The 16,548-nt window shown below is 39.7% G+C and overlaps 1 protein-coding gene across 5 annotated transcripts in view; it reads right to left on the bottom strand.

Annotated features, from left to right (window-relative positions):
- Positions 1-1,966: 1,966 nt before the first annotated feature.
- Positions 1,967-16,548, bottom strand: part of PIK3R1 (phosphoinositide-3-kinase regulatory subunit 1) — an 86,344-nt gene continuing 71,762 nt past the window's right edge. For 3 of the 5 annotated variants that reach the window (XM_033109897.1, XM_033109898.1, XM_033109901.1), the window contains 9 exons: positions 10,971-11,073; positions 10,098-10,196; positions 9,815-9,995; positions 9,432-9,557; positions 8,529-8,671; positions 8,138-8,314; positions 7,969-8,037; positions 7,114-7,284; positions 1,967-5,974 (listed from right to left, as the gene is read on the bottom strand). In XM_033109897.1, the coding sequence (XP_032965788.1) occupies positions 5,785-5,974; positions 7,114-7,284; positions 7,969-8,037; positions 8,138-8,314; positions 8,529-8,671; positions 9,432-9,557; positions 9,815-9,995; positions 10,098-10,196; positions 10,971-11,073 (1,259 nt within the window). In that variant the 3' untranslated portion in view covers positions 1,967-5,784. Of the gene's footprint in view, positions 5,975-7,113; positions 7,285-7,968; positions 8,038-8,137; positions 8,315-8,528; positions 8,672-9,431; positions 9,558-9,814; positions 9,996-10,097; positions 10,197-10,970; positions 11,074-12,545; positions 12,790-14,734; positions 15,249-16,548 lie in introns of those variants that run through there. The other 2 variants (XM_033109900.1, XM_033109899.1) reach the window with 2 other exon arrangements.

Raw genomic sequence — 16,548 nt, 5'->3', positions numbered from 1 at the left:
GCTCCAAGTCACTAATCATCAGGGAAATGCATGTAAAAATCACAATGAGATATCACCTCACATCTGTCAGAATGGCTATCATCAATAAATAAACAAAAAAGTGTTGCTGAGGATGTGGGAAAAGGAACTCTTGTGCACTGTTGATGGGACTGTAAATTTGTGCTGCCAGTATGGAAAACAGTATGGAGGTTCCTCAAAAAAATTAAAGATAGAACTACCTTATAACCCAGCAATTCCACTTCTGGGTATTTATCTGAAGAAATCCAAAATATTAACTTGAAAAGATATATGCACCCTTATGTTCACTGCAGCATTATTTATAATAGCCAAGTTATGGAAACTGAAATGCCTATCAATAGAGGACTAGATAAAGAAGATGTGATCTATATATACAGTGGAGTATTAGTCTGCTATAAAGAAGAATGAAATCTTACCATTTGCAACAACATGGATGGACCTAGAGGGTATTATGCTAAGTGAAATAAGTCAGACTGAGAAAGACAAATACCACATGACATCACTTACATGTGGAATCTAAATAACAAAATAAACAAGCAAGCAAAATAAACAGACCCATAGATACAGAGAACTAACTGATGGTTACTAGATGGGAGGGGGCTGGGGGGGGCTGGGTGAGAAAGATGAAGGGATTAAGAAATATAAATTGATAGTTACAGGAAAGTCACAGGATGTAAATTACAGTATGGGGAATACAGTCAACAATATTGTAAAAACTATAGTGCCGGTTGGGTAGACTTATTGGGGGATCACTTCATAAATGATATGTCTAACCACTACACTATACACCTGCAACTAATATAAAATATTACTGAATGTCAACTATAACTTAAAAAAATAGTCACAGGGGTGTGTAATGCGGCGTGGGGAATATAGTCACTAATATTCTAATAACTGTGTACAGTGTTGTGTGGGTAGACTTGTTGGGATTATCACTTTGTGAGGGGTATAAATGTCTGATCACTATGTTGTTCTGTATGCCTGAAACTAATAGAAAAAAAATATTAGAAACAAACTAAAGTAAGTTTGTATACATTGACTAGATGCTACAATGTGAAACCTGAATCTGGAGTGTGCTTAGTTAGTTGCGTCTACAAAACAGCACCGTCCCTGCACTGTGTTCAAAATATGCAGACAAAATCAATTCCTTCACAAACCATAGTGTGTAGAGAACAATTCTGAAGGTTTGGAGATGGTGGAGGAGATCGATTGAAGGACAGTGGGCATTCTTGTTTTCTTATAGCAAGAACATGCCTTGAAATGATGTCACCTAGAGCTTTCTTTTTTTTTTTTTAACTTTTATTTATTTAAGTGTGTTTTTCCAGGACCTATAAGTTCCAGGTCAAGTGGTTGTTTCAATCTAGTTGTGGAGGGAGCAGCTCACGGTGGCCCATGTAGGAATTGAACCGGCAACCCTGTTGTTTGGAGCACCGCACTCTAACCAACTGAGCCAACCAGCCACCCGAGCTATTTCTTTTCATCATTAAGGATATAGTGTAGTTAGGTAAACAACACTAAGCTATCATTCATGTGACCACTCTTAATGTGCTTCTCACTTTGAAAAATGAGATTAATAGAGTGAAAGGCGGTCGGTGAGAGACTATAGAAACAGCAACTTTTATTAACTAAAAGAGCAAGAGAGTGGTTTTAGAAATATTTCTTAGGTGATAACTGAAATTTCAAACCATTAAGTTTCAAAACAACCTTTATTCTGTTTGAAGACCTAATACAATGCATTAAAGCAACTTAAAACAACAAGACATAGCTCCATTAAATCTATAGCTTCAACCAAATGTCAAGGAGGCACACTCCCCCGCCCCCCCCACCCAAGTTGCCTTGTAAAGGCAAAATTACAACTGACCATGACATCCTTCCTCTCGTCAAAAGACCAACTTTATTTTAACAATGTCATATAAACAGATTTGTAAAAACATTGAACAGATCGTAGCTTTAAAAAATACACAGATATAAATGAATATTTTTGTTTTTGTTTTTTTTTTTAATAGCAGCATCCTGGGCAGCTAATGCTATCTCATGGTGACAAGTTTAATGTTAAGTTGGATAGTGTTTCCAATGAACCCAATTCTGTTCCCTTCTCACGCATAATACTAGTATTTTATAGAACTAGATTTTTTAAAAATAAGATTTTAGTATTTTGGAACTTTGTCCCATGTGAGGCATTGTGCTTTAAACTGCCCCTTTCTTAAATGACCCTCAACTCAAATTTCAGGGTCTGCTTTCCAACTGACTTGGATACCATGCATAGCAAAAGCACAGTTGTTAAAAACCAGCAGAATTTTTCTCCCAATAAGGAACATCAGTAGGACTTCCCAAACACATTACTAGTTCATAACCAGCTATATGACAAAGCACTTGGTTCCCTACAGTGACAGCTCACATAAACACATTTGGACTTGACACATTGAAAACGAAGATTTCCAAGTTAAGCGGGTCATCCAGACCAGCTTCCCCAAAGGAGGAACTTTTAAAAACAGGAAAAAAGCCAAAGAATTATGAACTTCTCACTTCACTTGCAAACAATTTTCACCTTTATAAGACAAAACAAAGCAACTTCAGAGGAAAAAAACAACCCATACACATATACAAGAACTGTACTAGACATTTGCTTGTTATGTACTTGAACTCAACGACTGTGGATCTCTTTTGGTTGAAAGGTGTACTGGAAACACAATCCATGCACATATACATATATACATATATCAAGGGCCGAGAAGTTGTCAGATGTTGCAAACACTTGCTTTTTGCCTTTTCACATGGTTATAATTTTTCTCTCCTAATATCAGGTCCCAGTGCTTCCACTTCTGTAGCCCTGTCACAGCCTCTTTGCAGCTTAGGCTTTTTATTTTTAGGATGGCATACTGGGTGGGGAAAATCAATGCATGGATAAGAGGATGTGTCACAGTGCCTCTGCTGTATCCATTCATACTCTTGAGCCACTGAGACTATGTTGTTAGGAGGTGAGTGTCTGAATGAACCCATAGAGCCCTGTGGGTCAAACATCTAGAATGACATATGTGGCGGGCATGCTACATACACACAAGCAGGCATTTGGCAGAGGTGTAACGTCATAGGTATGGTGTAACTCACTGTGATATGGAACGAGGCATCCTGCCCTTGCAGATCAAAGGAAATCTATTGTGTATGCCTGTGCGACGCAAAAATAAGGCAGGTGCCTAACACCATGTCATCTTGCGAAGTGTTGAAGCAAAAACACTAACAAAACTGTTAATGAAACGTAGCTGTTAATGAAACATTCCATCTCAGATCTTATAGTTTAGAAATTAAATGAAAATTTATACTTAACAGCATACATGGATGTGCTACCAAAAAACAAAACAACAAAAAAACCCTAGTTTATAAACTACTATTAACTGTTAGACTTCTATGTGACATGGAAGGAGAGATTTAAACCAGACACAGACGCAAACCAGGGAAATCATCAACTGTCCGGAGATGAGAGGGAGATGGTCCGATCAGTATAGTCAAGTTTAAGGGCTGTCAGTCTGGCTGCAAGACTGACTATTGCTCTTGATATGAATAGCTTCACGGACAGAGGGAAAAAAAATACATTCTACAGTTGATTAACTCAGCTGCTAGGAGGAGTCTTTCAAAAGAATTTCAAAAGGAACAACATTAGCAAAACAAAACCCCCCCACCCCAGTATTTGAGGGAAGAGAAATAAAGCTGTGGATGAATCTGATGTTGAGAAAGGACAACTGAAATTGTAAGATGTCGTTTTAATCTACCGGCCTACTGACCGTGAATATAATCATCCTTTATTCCTCCCAATACATGTACAATTTCCACCGAACCCAGGCTTTTGCATCTGTGAATCAGAGGCCCCTCATGCTTGCCTTAAATTGGAAAGATGACTAACAACCCCTTCCTTTTCCCCACAGTGGGAGTATAACACATACGATTATTTGGATGAATGAGAAGGACTGTTATGATTCCTGAAATGGCCATGACTCGAATCAGCCCCACACAGCCCCAGAGCAGTAAGTTTCACGATCATGCCTATTCACTTTATGATCTAAAGTGAACGGAAAGCTTGGAAAAAGAACAAATATCCAGATAAAAACATTTTTTCAGATCATGCTTTTTCTAAAATGAATGTTAGTTGGTTGTAATGGTAGTCCAATGTTAAAAAGAGATATCTTTTCTAAATGTAGCGATTATACCTTGAAATCAGTGTTCCAAACAAAGGTGGAACGCTGTTCCTGGAGTCTTAACTTCCTTCCTAAGAACTGAAATATCTGACCAGCTGCACTGTGTTAGAGTCCTAGTAGGTGTGTAATTGTCACAATTGAGAACTAGCAGATCAAAGTTGGAAAAGACTGAAGTATAAGCAACTTCACTTTGCAGTTAGTTCCTTCTTCTGTAATCATGAGAAAGTGCATGCCACCCCTCCCTGCACCCTACCTGTACATCCCTTTGCTACATCCCCCCTCCCTAGATCCAAGAAGTTCACAATTCTTTATGAAACAAACATTGTCAGGTACCGTATTTTAAGAGTCTTGAAACATTGTTGAACTCAGCGATACTTTGTCATAGTCATATATCTTTCTCTTTTTTTTTTTATTGAATAAAGCAGCTTTGAAGCTTATCAGGCACTGCCCAACAAAACATTTAGTCCAAAAAATCTGTTATGAACTTTTTAACCTTGGGCTAACAGCCAAGTACTCTGTACAAGAAAAACTGTAAAATATTTCATAGTTTTAATTCTGAAGCCTTTTTTAAACTGGCATCCTGTACATTTTTTCTTAAAAAAAAAAAAAGATAAAAGAATAACAAAATGAATATTAACACAAAAATCAGGGACAACAGTATTTTCAAGCAACAAAAACTGGGGCAAGGGAAGCTTATTCTGAAGGTACATTTAAAACTGAGATAACAATGAAAATTAAGAATTGCATAGCACTGTGAAATTAGCCTTCAGCAAAACAAAACAGAAGCTATTTGGTATTGATACAAATCCGTCTATTTGATAGTTAGTCATCCAATGTTATGTACATATTTTATATACTGAGTTTCACTTTAAGTCCTATTTTCCAAGTTCCATTTCTTTCTGTTGGTGGGTTTTGTTTTGTTTTTGAAAAGTTTAAACAAAACACTTTCTGGCACTTTGCTACAACAGAATTTCCTCTGAACATACGTGAGCTGATGTTCTTCCAAAGTGTCCCTTGTGCGCCGGAAGTGCCTTTCTGCTACATATTGTTCATTTGTTAGAAAATGAAATAATCCACAGTGCGAAGTGTCTGGGTCCACCGTGCACAGCAACACCCAGGCTAAACCAGGCTGGACCGAGCGATCCCAGGCCAGGGCTCTTCAGCCCCATCCATCCTCTGGTCTACAAGGTCCCAACTTTGAGCTGGTAAAGCTTCAGAAAGCGTGAACGAGCACCATGGGTAAAGGCCTCTATGTCCCTGCACGCAGAGATTTTTGCATTTCTTTTTCTCTTTGTGTTGTGTGTCGTGTGGTGGCTTTAAATTAAATCCCCCAAAAAATAAAAAAGGAAAGGAAGGAAGGAAGGATAAGCACTCCAGATTAGCAACGTCTGGTCATCGCACAGCGCGAGGCTGCGTGTCTTCCCGTACTACTTTTTTTGTCGAAAGCGCGAGTCCCATCTGAAGACAGACGGCTTGGTGTCCGCAGCTCAATTCACAGGTCAGGCTGGAGAAGGAGCCCTGTGCTTTCCAGAGGCCTCAGGGTGGCTGGACATCAGGAGGATCGGGGGTCCGTGCTTCACCGCCGCTGCTGTGCATATACCGGGTAGGCTAGTGTGACGTTGAGGGAGTCGTTGTGCTGTACAAGGGAGGTGTGTTGGTAATGTAGCACCAGTTCTTTCAGGGAGCTGTACAAGTTATAGGGCTCGGCAAAGCCATAGCCGGTGGCCGTTTTGTTTATGACACAATGCTTCACCTCGCCGTCCACCCTAGAGGAGAGAGAGAGAGTGCACATGCCTTTTGAGCTTGTCCAGGACAATTCACGACTCCTCAAGGGGTTTTTAACAAAATCACCACCATTGAAAAGCACACTGTATGCCAGCCAGGCTCCACGGAGGGAAGAGCCCTAGCTGAGCTGTAGACTCATGGCTCTGTCACTGGCTGAGTGACTGGCGTCGGTAACCCAGCTTCACTGAGCCACTGTATTTTCATCTTAAAAATGGCTTAAAAGGAAGGTGACAGTAAAATATGTGTAACAGGGTGGCTTTGAGAAATGAGATGAGGTACTTAACAGAATGCCTGGAAGGCAGTAAGCACGCAACACGGGGTAGCTTCCGACCGTTACCATCGGCGCTGCTTAACGACCAGGGTCACACTGTTACCGGAGTTATCAATAGGCTTCCTTCTCTCAGGCCAGCCTGACCATGTCCCCACGCCTTTCCATCCAGGCACTGGCTCTCTATTCCCTCGTCCTCAACGTTCTGCTCACTCCTCCTCTGCAATAGGGCTATGTCTCCGCTTAAACGGACGTAGCTCACGGAGTATAATGTACGTTCAGAACCTCTCTCCTGGAGGACACTCACTGCTCTGAAATGCTGTGAGTGATCCAAAACTCCCTTTTCATTCAAAGTTCTCCCCAGACTACTAAGAAATAAACAAAATATGCCATATGACAAAAACGTCCTCTCTTGGGTGTAATTATCTCAAGGACAGTGACCAGTCTTTTTTCTTAGTGTTTTGATCTGTTCCCCAATGGAGACTTTTACCTGTGAGTGGTGCTCTGTTACCTCTGAGTCTAATTCTATCAGCCTTGGGAGGCAAAAAAAAAAAAGCACTGCTATTTCCACTTTAAAGATAAAAAAGGAAAAAGAAAACACCCCCCAAAAAACAAAGCAGTTGCTGAATTGGGACCCAACCCCCAATCTTCCAGCTAAAAAGCAGGTTTCTTTCTACTAGAGTCTGTTAACAGACTTTAAAATCTTCTGCCTGTTTTATTTCCTCTTCTACATTATTATAATCTGTAAGATTCTTCCAGATTAGAACTTTTTCAAAGCTTTGCCCCCTAGCTGGATGAAACATCTCCTCAAAAGATGTTTGACAAGAAAAACAGTTTGCTGGAGATACATACACTACGGAGCAGGCGTAGCAGCCCTGTTTACTGCTTTCCCGGACCAGAAAAGTGCCATCTCGCTTCCCTCGCAGTAGGTTTTCAGCTTTGTTTCGGTTGCTACTTCCGACATTCCACGTCTTCTCGTCATGGTGGGGCAAATCCTCATCGTCTTCTACCAGTGAATATTGGCTAAGGAGGCAGGAGAGAAGGTTCCTAAAGGAAGTGCATGGGAGCCACGAACCTGCGCCACCCTCCCTCGTAGGAAGGGCCCTTTCTCTCAGCACTTTTGCCTCATTTCTACCCCTCCTATAAGTGATCACTGGTCTGACTCAGCCAGCCTCCCTGGCCTGAGCTTTCCTTTTACCAAGTGTAGCCCTCAGTAGACCCTCCCTGGACAGAGAGTTAGCAGCAATAAGGTACAGTCTTCCTGTTTTGAGGTCAGCAACTGTGCTCAGCAGACTCCGCAGAAAGGAAGGTATTGAACAATCCAGTTTAGGTCAGGAAATTGATTGACTAGGAGGATTGCCAGTTTTCAAATAATTCAAACAAAACAGGTACTTAAAGCTTCAAAAATATACTAGGCCTAACTGTGTCTTTTTAAAAATCTGATTGTTTTAAGCATATGTTGGGGATTTTCAGATATTCAGGGACATCATTATGGACAGTGTCACTCTACAGCATTATGGGACAAAATAACTGTGTATCTTCCTTTCTAAACTTTCCCTTTAAAAAATTCTGGATAATGAGACTGAGCTGCTACACTTTCTCCCACAAGATGTTCCAAACTCAGTAAAAGTCTTCACTTTTCCTCTAAAGCAAGTCACCAGCTTTCCTAAAATGAAAAAAATCCTGCCATCTGTAGGAACTACTTACTCTTCAGTGTTTTCATTGCCCAACCACTCGTTCAACTTCTTTTGCCGAACACCTTTCTGAGTCAACCACCTGAAAAAGAGTTTTAAAAAGAAAACGTTCTTTATAACTCATCCTTGATTTCAGCCATTACCAAATCATTCACTTACAGGGCTCCATTTTCAATCCTTACATCAAGTACTGGTCTCTTGTCTTTCTCAGCTGAATGAGGTCTGGTTTAATGCTGTTCATGCGTTTGTCAATCTCCCGATACTCAGCTGCCTGCTTCTTCAAGTCTTCCTCCAGTCTTCTTCTACTGTCAACAATTTCACTGATGCGAGACTTTAATTTTTCATAATTATGCATAATCCTACAGGTAAGAGAAATGCATCTGTCATTACCTGAGTTCATTCATGAAGGTTTCCCCAAGTTTATGAAAAGATTCACTCTAGATTCCTCAGGTAAAGACTGCTGTTGTTTTTCAATTATGCAAAGCACAGAAAGCAAGATCATCTATAAGCAGTTTTAGAAGATTCTGGTTATCTCTAGCACAAGGACAAAGGACATACTCATGGTTCACCAACCTCTGTATTTCTTTCTCATTGCCTTCACGTTTAAACTTTTCTATGTACTCTTTGCTGTACCGCTCCTGGGTTTGGCACTGTTCTTCAAATATTTTTATGGTTTCATTAAATGCTTCAATAGCTGTTCTTTTCATTTGAATTTCCTGTAACACAGTTTTAATAAGACAATGTCACACCTTTTGTAGAACAGGCAATTTCTTATTGCAAGGCACTATCAGGACATCTGATCTGTATCACTATCTAGCACCCAAGTACTCTCAGCAAGGAGGGACTCTAATTCATAAAACCCAATAATACTATCACGAAACTACCCATTTCCTTTGGGAATTTTCCCAATCTATGGAAGACGACTATTTGACAATTTCCTACAGTTTCATCTTTGTTGAAGCCATTCCACTTTATCAGCAGTTAGGACATCCCTGTTGCCTTCTACTCCCTCTGGTGGGGCCCAGATACAAGATGGCCTAGAGAAGATGAAGTCTTCAGGATAACATTACAATAGTGTGGCCTCTGTTTTTCATGGCAGGGGTATAATGGTTAAATCTCCTTTTCTAAGATTAGACAAGTCTGTGGAACTTTCCATTATTACTAGTTTCCAATCTAACAAGAATTCTTCAATCAGGAATGACATCAAATCAACTTAAAACTCACAGCAACCTCTTCATTTATCTTGTGAACTTAATTTATTATTCTGATACTTATAGGCTTCATTCGAAAGGTTTAGAGAGACAACGAATAAATTATTAGAATAATCGACAATGATGCATAAATGCTCTTTTCCCCCACTTTATTTGCAAAAACTCAAACTTTTTTACTTTTTTTTTTTAAGCTGACTTTAATATATGTTAGGTTTTAATAACTAAGACTTCTAAAATTTGAATCGGATTTTCACAGAAAACTCACCTGGGAAGTACGGGTATAATCCTCATATAATCTATCATATTCCCGACTTTTTTCTTGAAACTGAGTGTTATATTCATGTAATTTTTTCCCTACAGCTTCAATATTATCTTCTTTGACAACTTGATCCTAGAGGGATTAGAGACCAGGAGAAAAAGAAAGTCAGTTGATAAGGCATTAAATCAACTAAGGATTGTTTAACAAAATAAGGATTTTTGCATGTCAGATAAAGCATTTTATTTAGCTTCTCTCTTAAATTGTAATTTTGTAATCACAAGTGCAAAGCTTTTCAAATTTCATTACATGTAATTCATCCGCTTCAAAATGTTTTCTAGGCATAGCAAGTATCTTATTTTAATAATGTAATCATACGAGTATTTGATTACCTGTTGGTATTTGGATACTGGATAAAGTAATTTCACATCCAGCTTGGGATTGTATTGAGCTAGAGACTCATTCCGGTAGTGGTTTATTAATTCAACCACAGAGTTGAAGGTTAATGGGTCAGAGAAGCCATATTTCCCATCTCGGTGAAATATTTTGATTAATTTGTTATTTCCTCCTTTCCTGTAAGTACAATACAAATATAATAGCGTTACAATTTTCTTTAAGGAAATGTTGTAATGTCAACCTGAACCACCCCAATTGTGCCTATGTTCTTTGACTCACCTTAGTGTAAGAGTATAGTCCCCATGCATTTTAGTAGATGCGTCTCGTACCAAAAAGGTTCCATCAGCTGTGTCTCGAAGTTTTTCATTCACTTCTTCCCTGAAGTGAAAAGAAAACAAGAGAGAACTCACCTTGAGGACTTAGTGATTCTAGGTGTAGTTTTTGTTTCACAGACTTAATTTTTACAGCACTTTTAAGTTCACAGTAGACTTGAGCAGAAAGTACAGAGCTTGTATACAGCCTGCCCCTATAGATTAATATTTATTAATCACGTTTTCAGAGCTTACTAACTTATTTTTTATATAAAAATGTTATAAACTTTCTCATTACAAACAGGTGCATGGGAGTTAAAAAAAAAAAAACAACAAAACCAAAACACCTACTTTCACTATTGGTGTAACTGTGGTACAGTTTTATTTTTTAACCAAACACTCTAATCACTCTGACAAATCAGCAAAGCAAGTGATCCCAAGGTTTCCTCCCAACTCCTCACTCCCCTTTAAAAAAGCAAACAATAAAAATGCCATTTTATTTTATGTGGAAGATACTATTAATTCTTAATAGTACGAGTTTTGTCTACTAGAGAGTGACTTTACATGCTGCCTTTAGGCAGTGTCACTTCATCCTGGTGTTTCCCAGCCATCTCTGTCAATAATGAAACTTCTCGGGTATTTAATTTCCTGTGGCATCCAGCACCCACAGTTCTCCAGCGGCTCAGTGACTTCTCTGGTCGTCTTTGGAAGAGAACCAACTATGCTTCATGTTTATGTTGGATGATATCCTAAAAATGGAACTTAGCAAGCTGGTGCTTTTCTTTCCCTTAATCTAAAACTCTCTAGCTCTAGTGAAAACTCAGTGTTTCTGTAGCCTTACCTCGAGATATCTCCCCAGTACCATTCAGCATCTTGTAAGGACATATTGTTATTCATACCGTTGTTGGCTACAGTAGTGGGTTTTGGTGGTTTAGGAGGCAGTGCTGGAGATTAAGAAGAAAGAAAAAGTTGTTTGCAACCCCAACTACAATTGAACATTTTAAATTTAATCTTTAAATAACATTTCTATGTAACAAAAAGAATAACTGTGAAATGTAGCACTAATTCACCATTCCATGAAACATGGAAGACAGTTTAAAAAGAAAAAAAAAAATCAGAAATCTTTCAGAGTATGGCTTAGAGAAAAGAAACTGAAAAAACAGCTTAGAGACTAGCAAATAAATTGGGCTGGCCACTTGAACGAATTTCAGTCACAGCATTTTCTACTTCTAGGTTCTAGTTATATTAAAGTTTCATGCTTGGTCAAATGCACCTAAAGTAAGAAACTAAGAAACTATGAACATATGAGCAGGAGGAATCACATGGGCTAGCTTTAATTTCATCATCTTATTTAATTATAAGAGACAAATTTGGTTTCTGTTCTCCACAAATGCTATTGTGGTACAAAAAAAAAAAAAAAAAAAAAAAAGCTCATCTACAGCAATATGTTTTAAGAGGAAGAATTAGGTTTCTCTAACCTTAGTATTTCAGGCACTGTTCTGCCAATAAGCCACTTTAAGAAACTCATCTGTGACCTAAATCTCTTTAGTGTCCATGTTAATATTCTATTGGATAAATTGTGCTCAATATGCCAAGACCGATTAAAAACCACATTCCTTTTCCTCAATGTCAAATCGGTATTCATATACCAGCTGGTGACAAATGAGAGGCTGCAGTGTTTCTGAAATTTCTTAATTGGGAGGGAGGGCTAACGTTAATGAACAAAAATTAATTTAGAAAGCAAAATAAGTCGAGGATTTTCAGCTAAATTCTAAGTCGTAAGTTTTAAAGCGCTGTTACTATTTTAATTTACGTAAAAATTATTTCAGGCTTCTGTCAGGAATATACAGACTAGGACTAAATAAGGAAGAGCCAACTTCTTTTCTCATTATAGTATCTTAATATAAGAGAGAACAGGCAAAGTCTCAACATTTGCTTTACAATAGTTTTAGGTCACCAAGAACTGAGAACTGAGTTGCAATCACTGCTACATTTTGCATGCTTTCTAAAGTATCGAGTGTTATCACTGCAAAGTACCACACTGTTCTCATCCACTGTCAACAGAGAAAGGCAGCACAAAGGAAGCATCATTTTAACTAAAGGAACAATATACAACAATATAACCCCGACGGCAAAAGACCTTGATTAACAAAAGACACCAGTGAAAAACTGGAATTCCATTCATATCCATTCAAGTAAGAATAAGCATTTACCACACACAGCCTGATCTGCTTGCTTCCACAGGCAGTCAATTTGTTTAATTTTCAAGCTACGACCAAACTAATTACTAAATTAGAACAAATTAACAAAAATAGAGACCTAAAGAGGCTCTGTTACAGTAGTTGTCAAAAAATATAAAAATAAAATAAAATGCCACAGAATTAACTAGCTTTCTACAAGAATACTGCAGTATTACCTGGTGGATCCATTTCTATATAAAACATCAAGTCTGTGCCACAATTTATATCTGTCTTAGAATATTCTAAATCCAGGTCTTCCATATTCCAAACAGTGTTGTACATTTGTGCGAGAGTTTCCTTGGCTGAGCTCAGTAATAAGAAAAGAGTCCGGCTTTCTTTGTAATGGTGTCTTGGAATTCATTTTAAAACCTATAAGGGGCTGCACTGTAACCTATTACATCACACACCCCAGCCAATCAAGTCAGAAAAATGTCACCAGACCACTCCTGCTTCATCATTTCTCCTCTATACCAGGCTTAGCACATCCCAACCTCACTAAGGACCTCCATGTAATAGAACGGCAATGTATACATGCACATCGTTTTAAAAAGGTGTTTAATTTGACTGTTCTCCTCCAGCAGTGAGTTTTCTAATTCCTTTTTTATTACTCCTTGCAGCATGGTACGCTCCACTGTTGGCAGGTTGACAAAAGCTGATATGCTGCAGCACGTAGCTTTTTTTTTTTTTTCCCTAGTGCATCTGGGTTTTTAGATAGCCCAGTCATTCCTTGCTTTAAAAATCTTATAAATGCATCAAAACGATATACATTTAAGACATATTTTAGAGTCCTTAAATACCTCCCATAAAGACTAAAAGTAAAAAGGATCAAGAACACTGGATATTTAATTTCAGTCTAACCCAATGCACTGAAAACTCCGAACTTAAACACTGTCACAAATGTACCACATTAGAAAGCACAAATGAAAGAAAATGTAAAGGCTTTAAAATTTCCTCTACTGAATATTGCAAAGTTAAAACTAGACTTTACAGAATAACAATGAAAATTCATTTCTAATAAAGACATCTATTAGCAGAAATAATCAACATAATTGTCAACATTATTAATGAGAATTTTAATGTTACTGTCTAACAAAAATGGTCAAGGTAAGCTGTGTCTTCCAAAAAGAAAGAGGCCACATATGAGAGTGGGGGTAGAGTTATCTTGGCAAAGAATTTCTCACTGATGAGCCCATCTTCGGATTTACTGTGCTAATACTGCTTGAGGGACAGAGTGATGTAATCACTTTTGGGGGGCGTTTATCCCCTCTATCTCAAATGCCTCACTCTGGGGACAATTATTACTATTCCTTCTTTGTATTTAATGTAAAAAAAAAAATCAATTCCCTTATTAATGTAATTATTAATTTTAGTTCTTTAAAGCCATTCTGCATACAATCCTGCCACTCTTGCTGGAGCTTAATGTACATTCCCCTTGGGAACCAGTCTCTTTACCTTTACTTTTATGATAATATGATGGGGGGAGGGGGGGATGCTCCCCCCTCCCATGTAAATGTGGCTGATTTAAAAAACTATAGTGGGCTTTGTGAGCTACATACATATGTATGTCACATATCTGTGTGTCAATTTAAAGCATATAGAAGCCCTTGAAAATTATTCTTCGACTTTCTATCAAATTTGTAATCATAAAATATATAAAACAGCAGAGGCAGGACATTCTCTGCGCCCTGCTCACTTGTACCGCTCTGTAGTTTAATTCATTTTCCCATTAACCAGGAAGGCAGGCTCGGCCTCTTCCCTCCCACCCTCTCCCACTCACTTTTATTTGCTTAAGGGTTTAAGTAAACCTAAACTCAAATTCAAATAAAAATGGTAAAAGTGGTGGTGGTGGTGGGAGAATATGCCCTCAGATATGATTCAGAAAAAAATTCTCTCAGTTTAATAAAAACAGTGATGGTCCCCCAAAAGGAAAGCGTCCTCCCGGCAGCTGCTGCGCCTCTAACAGACAGCGCACTGTGCCACCCCAAGTCTTTGGGAGCACTTGGTGCAAACCATTCCTGCTGCTGGAGCCCATGTGGCAAAGCGATCCACGGAGGAGGGCACGGAGACAGGTGATTTTCCACGTCTCTCCCAGGCCTGGCCAGGCACCAACTTCCAGCCAAGCATTTTGTAATCACCTCCTTCCCCATTTCCAACCTAAACCCCATCTTTCCCTCACACTGTGCCCCTTGAGGAAATGGGGGAGTGTCTCCCCTAATCTCCCATCTGCCCTCCCCAGGGAGTGCTTAATATCTCTGACACACACACACACACACACACTCTGAACCTTTCACAGAAGAACAAAAAACAAAACAAAACCGTGCAACAGCGAAGGGGCAGAGAAGTGCACAAATTAAAGGCAACTTACTTTGCAGGTTATGCATTTCAACGGTTTCTCTTTCAATGCCTGTCTCCAACAATGACAAAAAAATCCAGAAAGCTATTCTTCCAGCAAGCGGGACCTGCCCCCGCGTCTCCCCCCACAGCTCCGGCGGGCAGCGCGGGCGCTACGAGTGCGCGCGGGGGCGGGCGGGCGGCGCAGGACCCCGGGCACGGCCAGGACGAACGCACGGCCCCAGCAGCGCCCTCACCGCGGGCTCCCCACGGAGAAAGCTGCAGGATGTTGGTACAGTACCGGGGAGGGAAAAGGCCCAGGCGCTCGCACGTCTCTCTTAGATAAAGATCGCAGCTTCATGATTAACTTGGGCAGGTTCAAATATTTGCTGAGCTAGGGATTTCGGGGAGGGGAGGAGAGCCGAGCCCAAGTCAAAGTCAAAGTTGTCATCTGCTAACAAGTGGCCAATGCCAGCTCAACTCGCTCATTTTCACTGAGGAAATGAGAAGGCCATTGTACGGGGACCTAAAATAGTCTCTCTAACTGGCTGCGGCGGCGCGCTCGCTGGCTCGCAGGGCTCAAGTGGCCACAGTGAAGCGAGGCACTATGCGCAGCCAAACACAGGAAGTGGCTGAGCTAGTTCAGCAAAAAATAGAATCAAAGCCTTGCTTGTAAAGGCCTGAACCTCTCGGAACGGCCCAGAACATCGTGCCTTTCTCGTGTCCACCTCCTCCCACACACCAGCACAGGCAGCCCGCAGGTGTACCAGGAAAGCCCTATGCAGCAACTCGGCGGGAACAGGTTTAAAACGTATTTAATAGTCCCAGAGAAGATTATTCGAACTCTGCATGCATTCTGTACTCCAAACACACGTGAAGATTGAGAAAGAAAAAAAATCCACTCTGCAGCTATTCATATAAAAAAGTAAACTGCAACTCACACTTATATGCCCATAGGACTTTGTAATAATTAAAAGGTGTATCTGCATTAGTTTCATGTGACAGCCACCTGGAGCAAAGGATGTGAGGGTAAGGAGAATGGAATACGTTTCTAGAGGATTTCTGTCCTCTATTTAAGAAAGGTGCAATGACCCAGACTTAGTTGGCTACTATTTAAAGAATTAAAATTTGACCTAAGAAAATTTTCACTTGCACCAGCACAGATTCCTTTACTGTTGTTATCCTAAGAACCATAACACAATGTAAAATCACTAAAGAATCACTACCTCTGAAACTAGAAGGTAATTGAGAGATGACATCAAGCAATTTCCTCATGTTACACACACAATTCTGACCCACAGAGGTGAAGCGGTTTGCACAAGATAATGGTCAGGACTAGGACCCAACCCTCTGAAGTTTGGTCCTAAACTCCTTTTTCTCTACCCAATGGCCCTGCTCTTCACTTCCCTGTGCCAGGGAAAGTAAAAGTTAACAAGTGAAACTCAAGTTAATTTCTTTTAAGCCACATGCCAAGAATTTCACACCTACAGCATAACTGACTTTTTCTGCTTTCTATTTTTAGCTTATTCAAACAAAAAAGCTACCTCTAATTCTCTTTGAAGAAATATGGGTTCTGTCTAGAATACCTGAGACTCTGTATGGGAAAGTGACCCAATGGTCACATGCAGTGATGAAGGAAGATTGAAGAGCTAAGATAAAGTCTACCTAGGCAGGAATCAGCTGCAGGATTAGTTGCAGGATTTGGGAAGTGCTGCTGAAATGCACAATGAAAGTGAATTTACAAACTTTCCATCGGTGTAGTTGATCTAATACAAAAAAACCTACTTTTTCAATGGAAAGAAAAAGTCTGTAAGTGACTCTTCCAGCTCCTGCCAGCTGATTACAGGG

Source organism: Rhinolophus ferrumequinum, chromosome 7 (genome assembly GCF_004115265.2).
Source record: "Rhinolophus ferrumequinum isolate MPI-CBG mRhiFer1 chromosome 7, mRhiFer1_v1.p, whole genome shotgun sequence".
Taxonomy (NCBI): Eukaryota; Metazoa; Chordata; class Mammalia; order Chiroptera; family Rhinolophidae; genus Rhinolophus; species Rhinolophus ferrumequinum.
The sequence above is the reverse complement of the archived record's forward strand: the minus strand, read 5'-3'. Positions and strand labels throughout refer to the sequence as shown.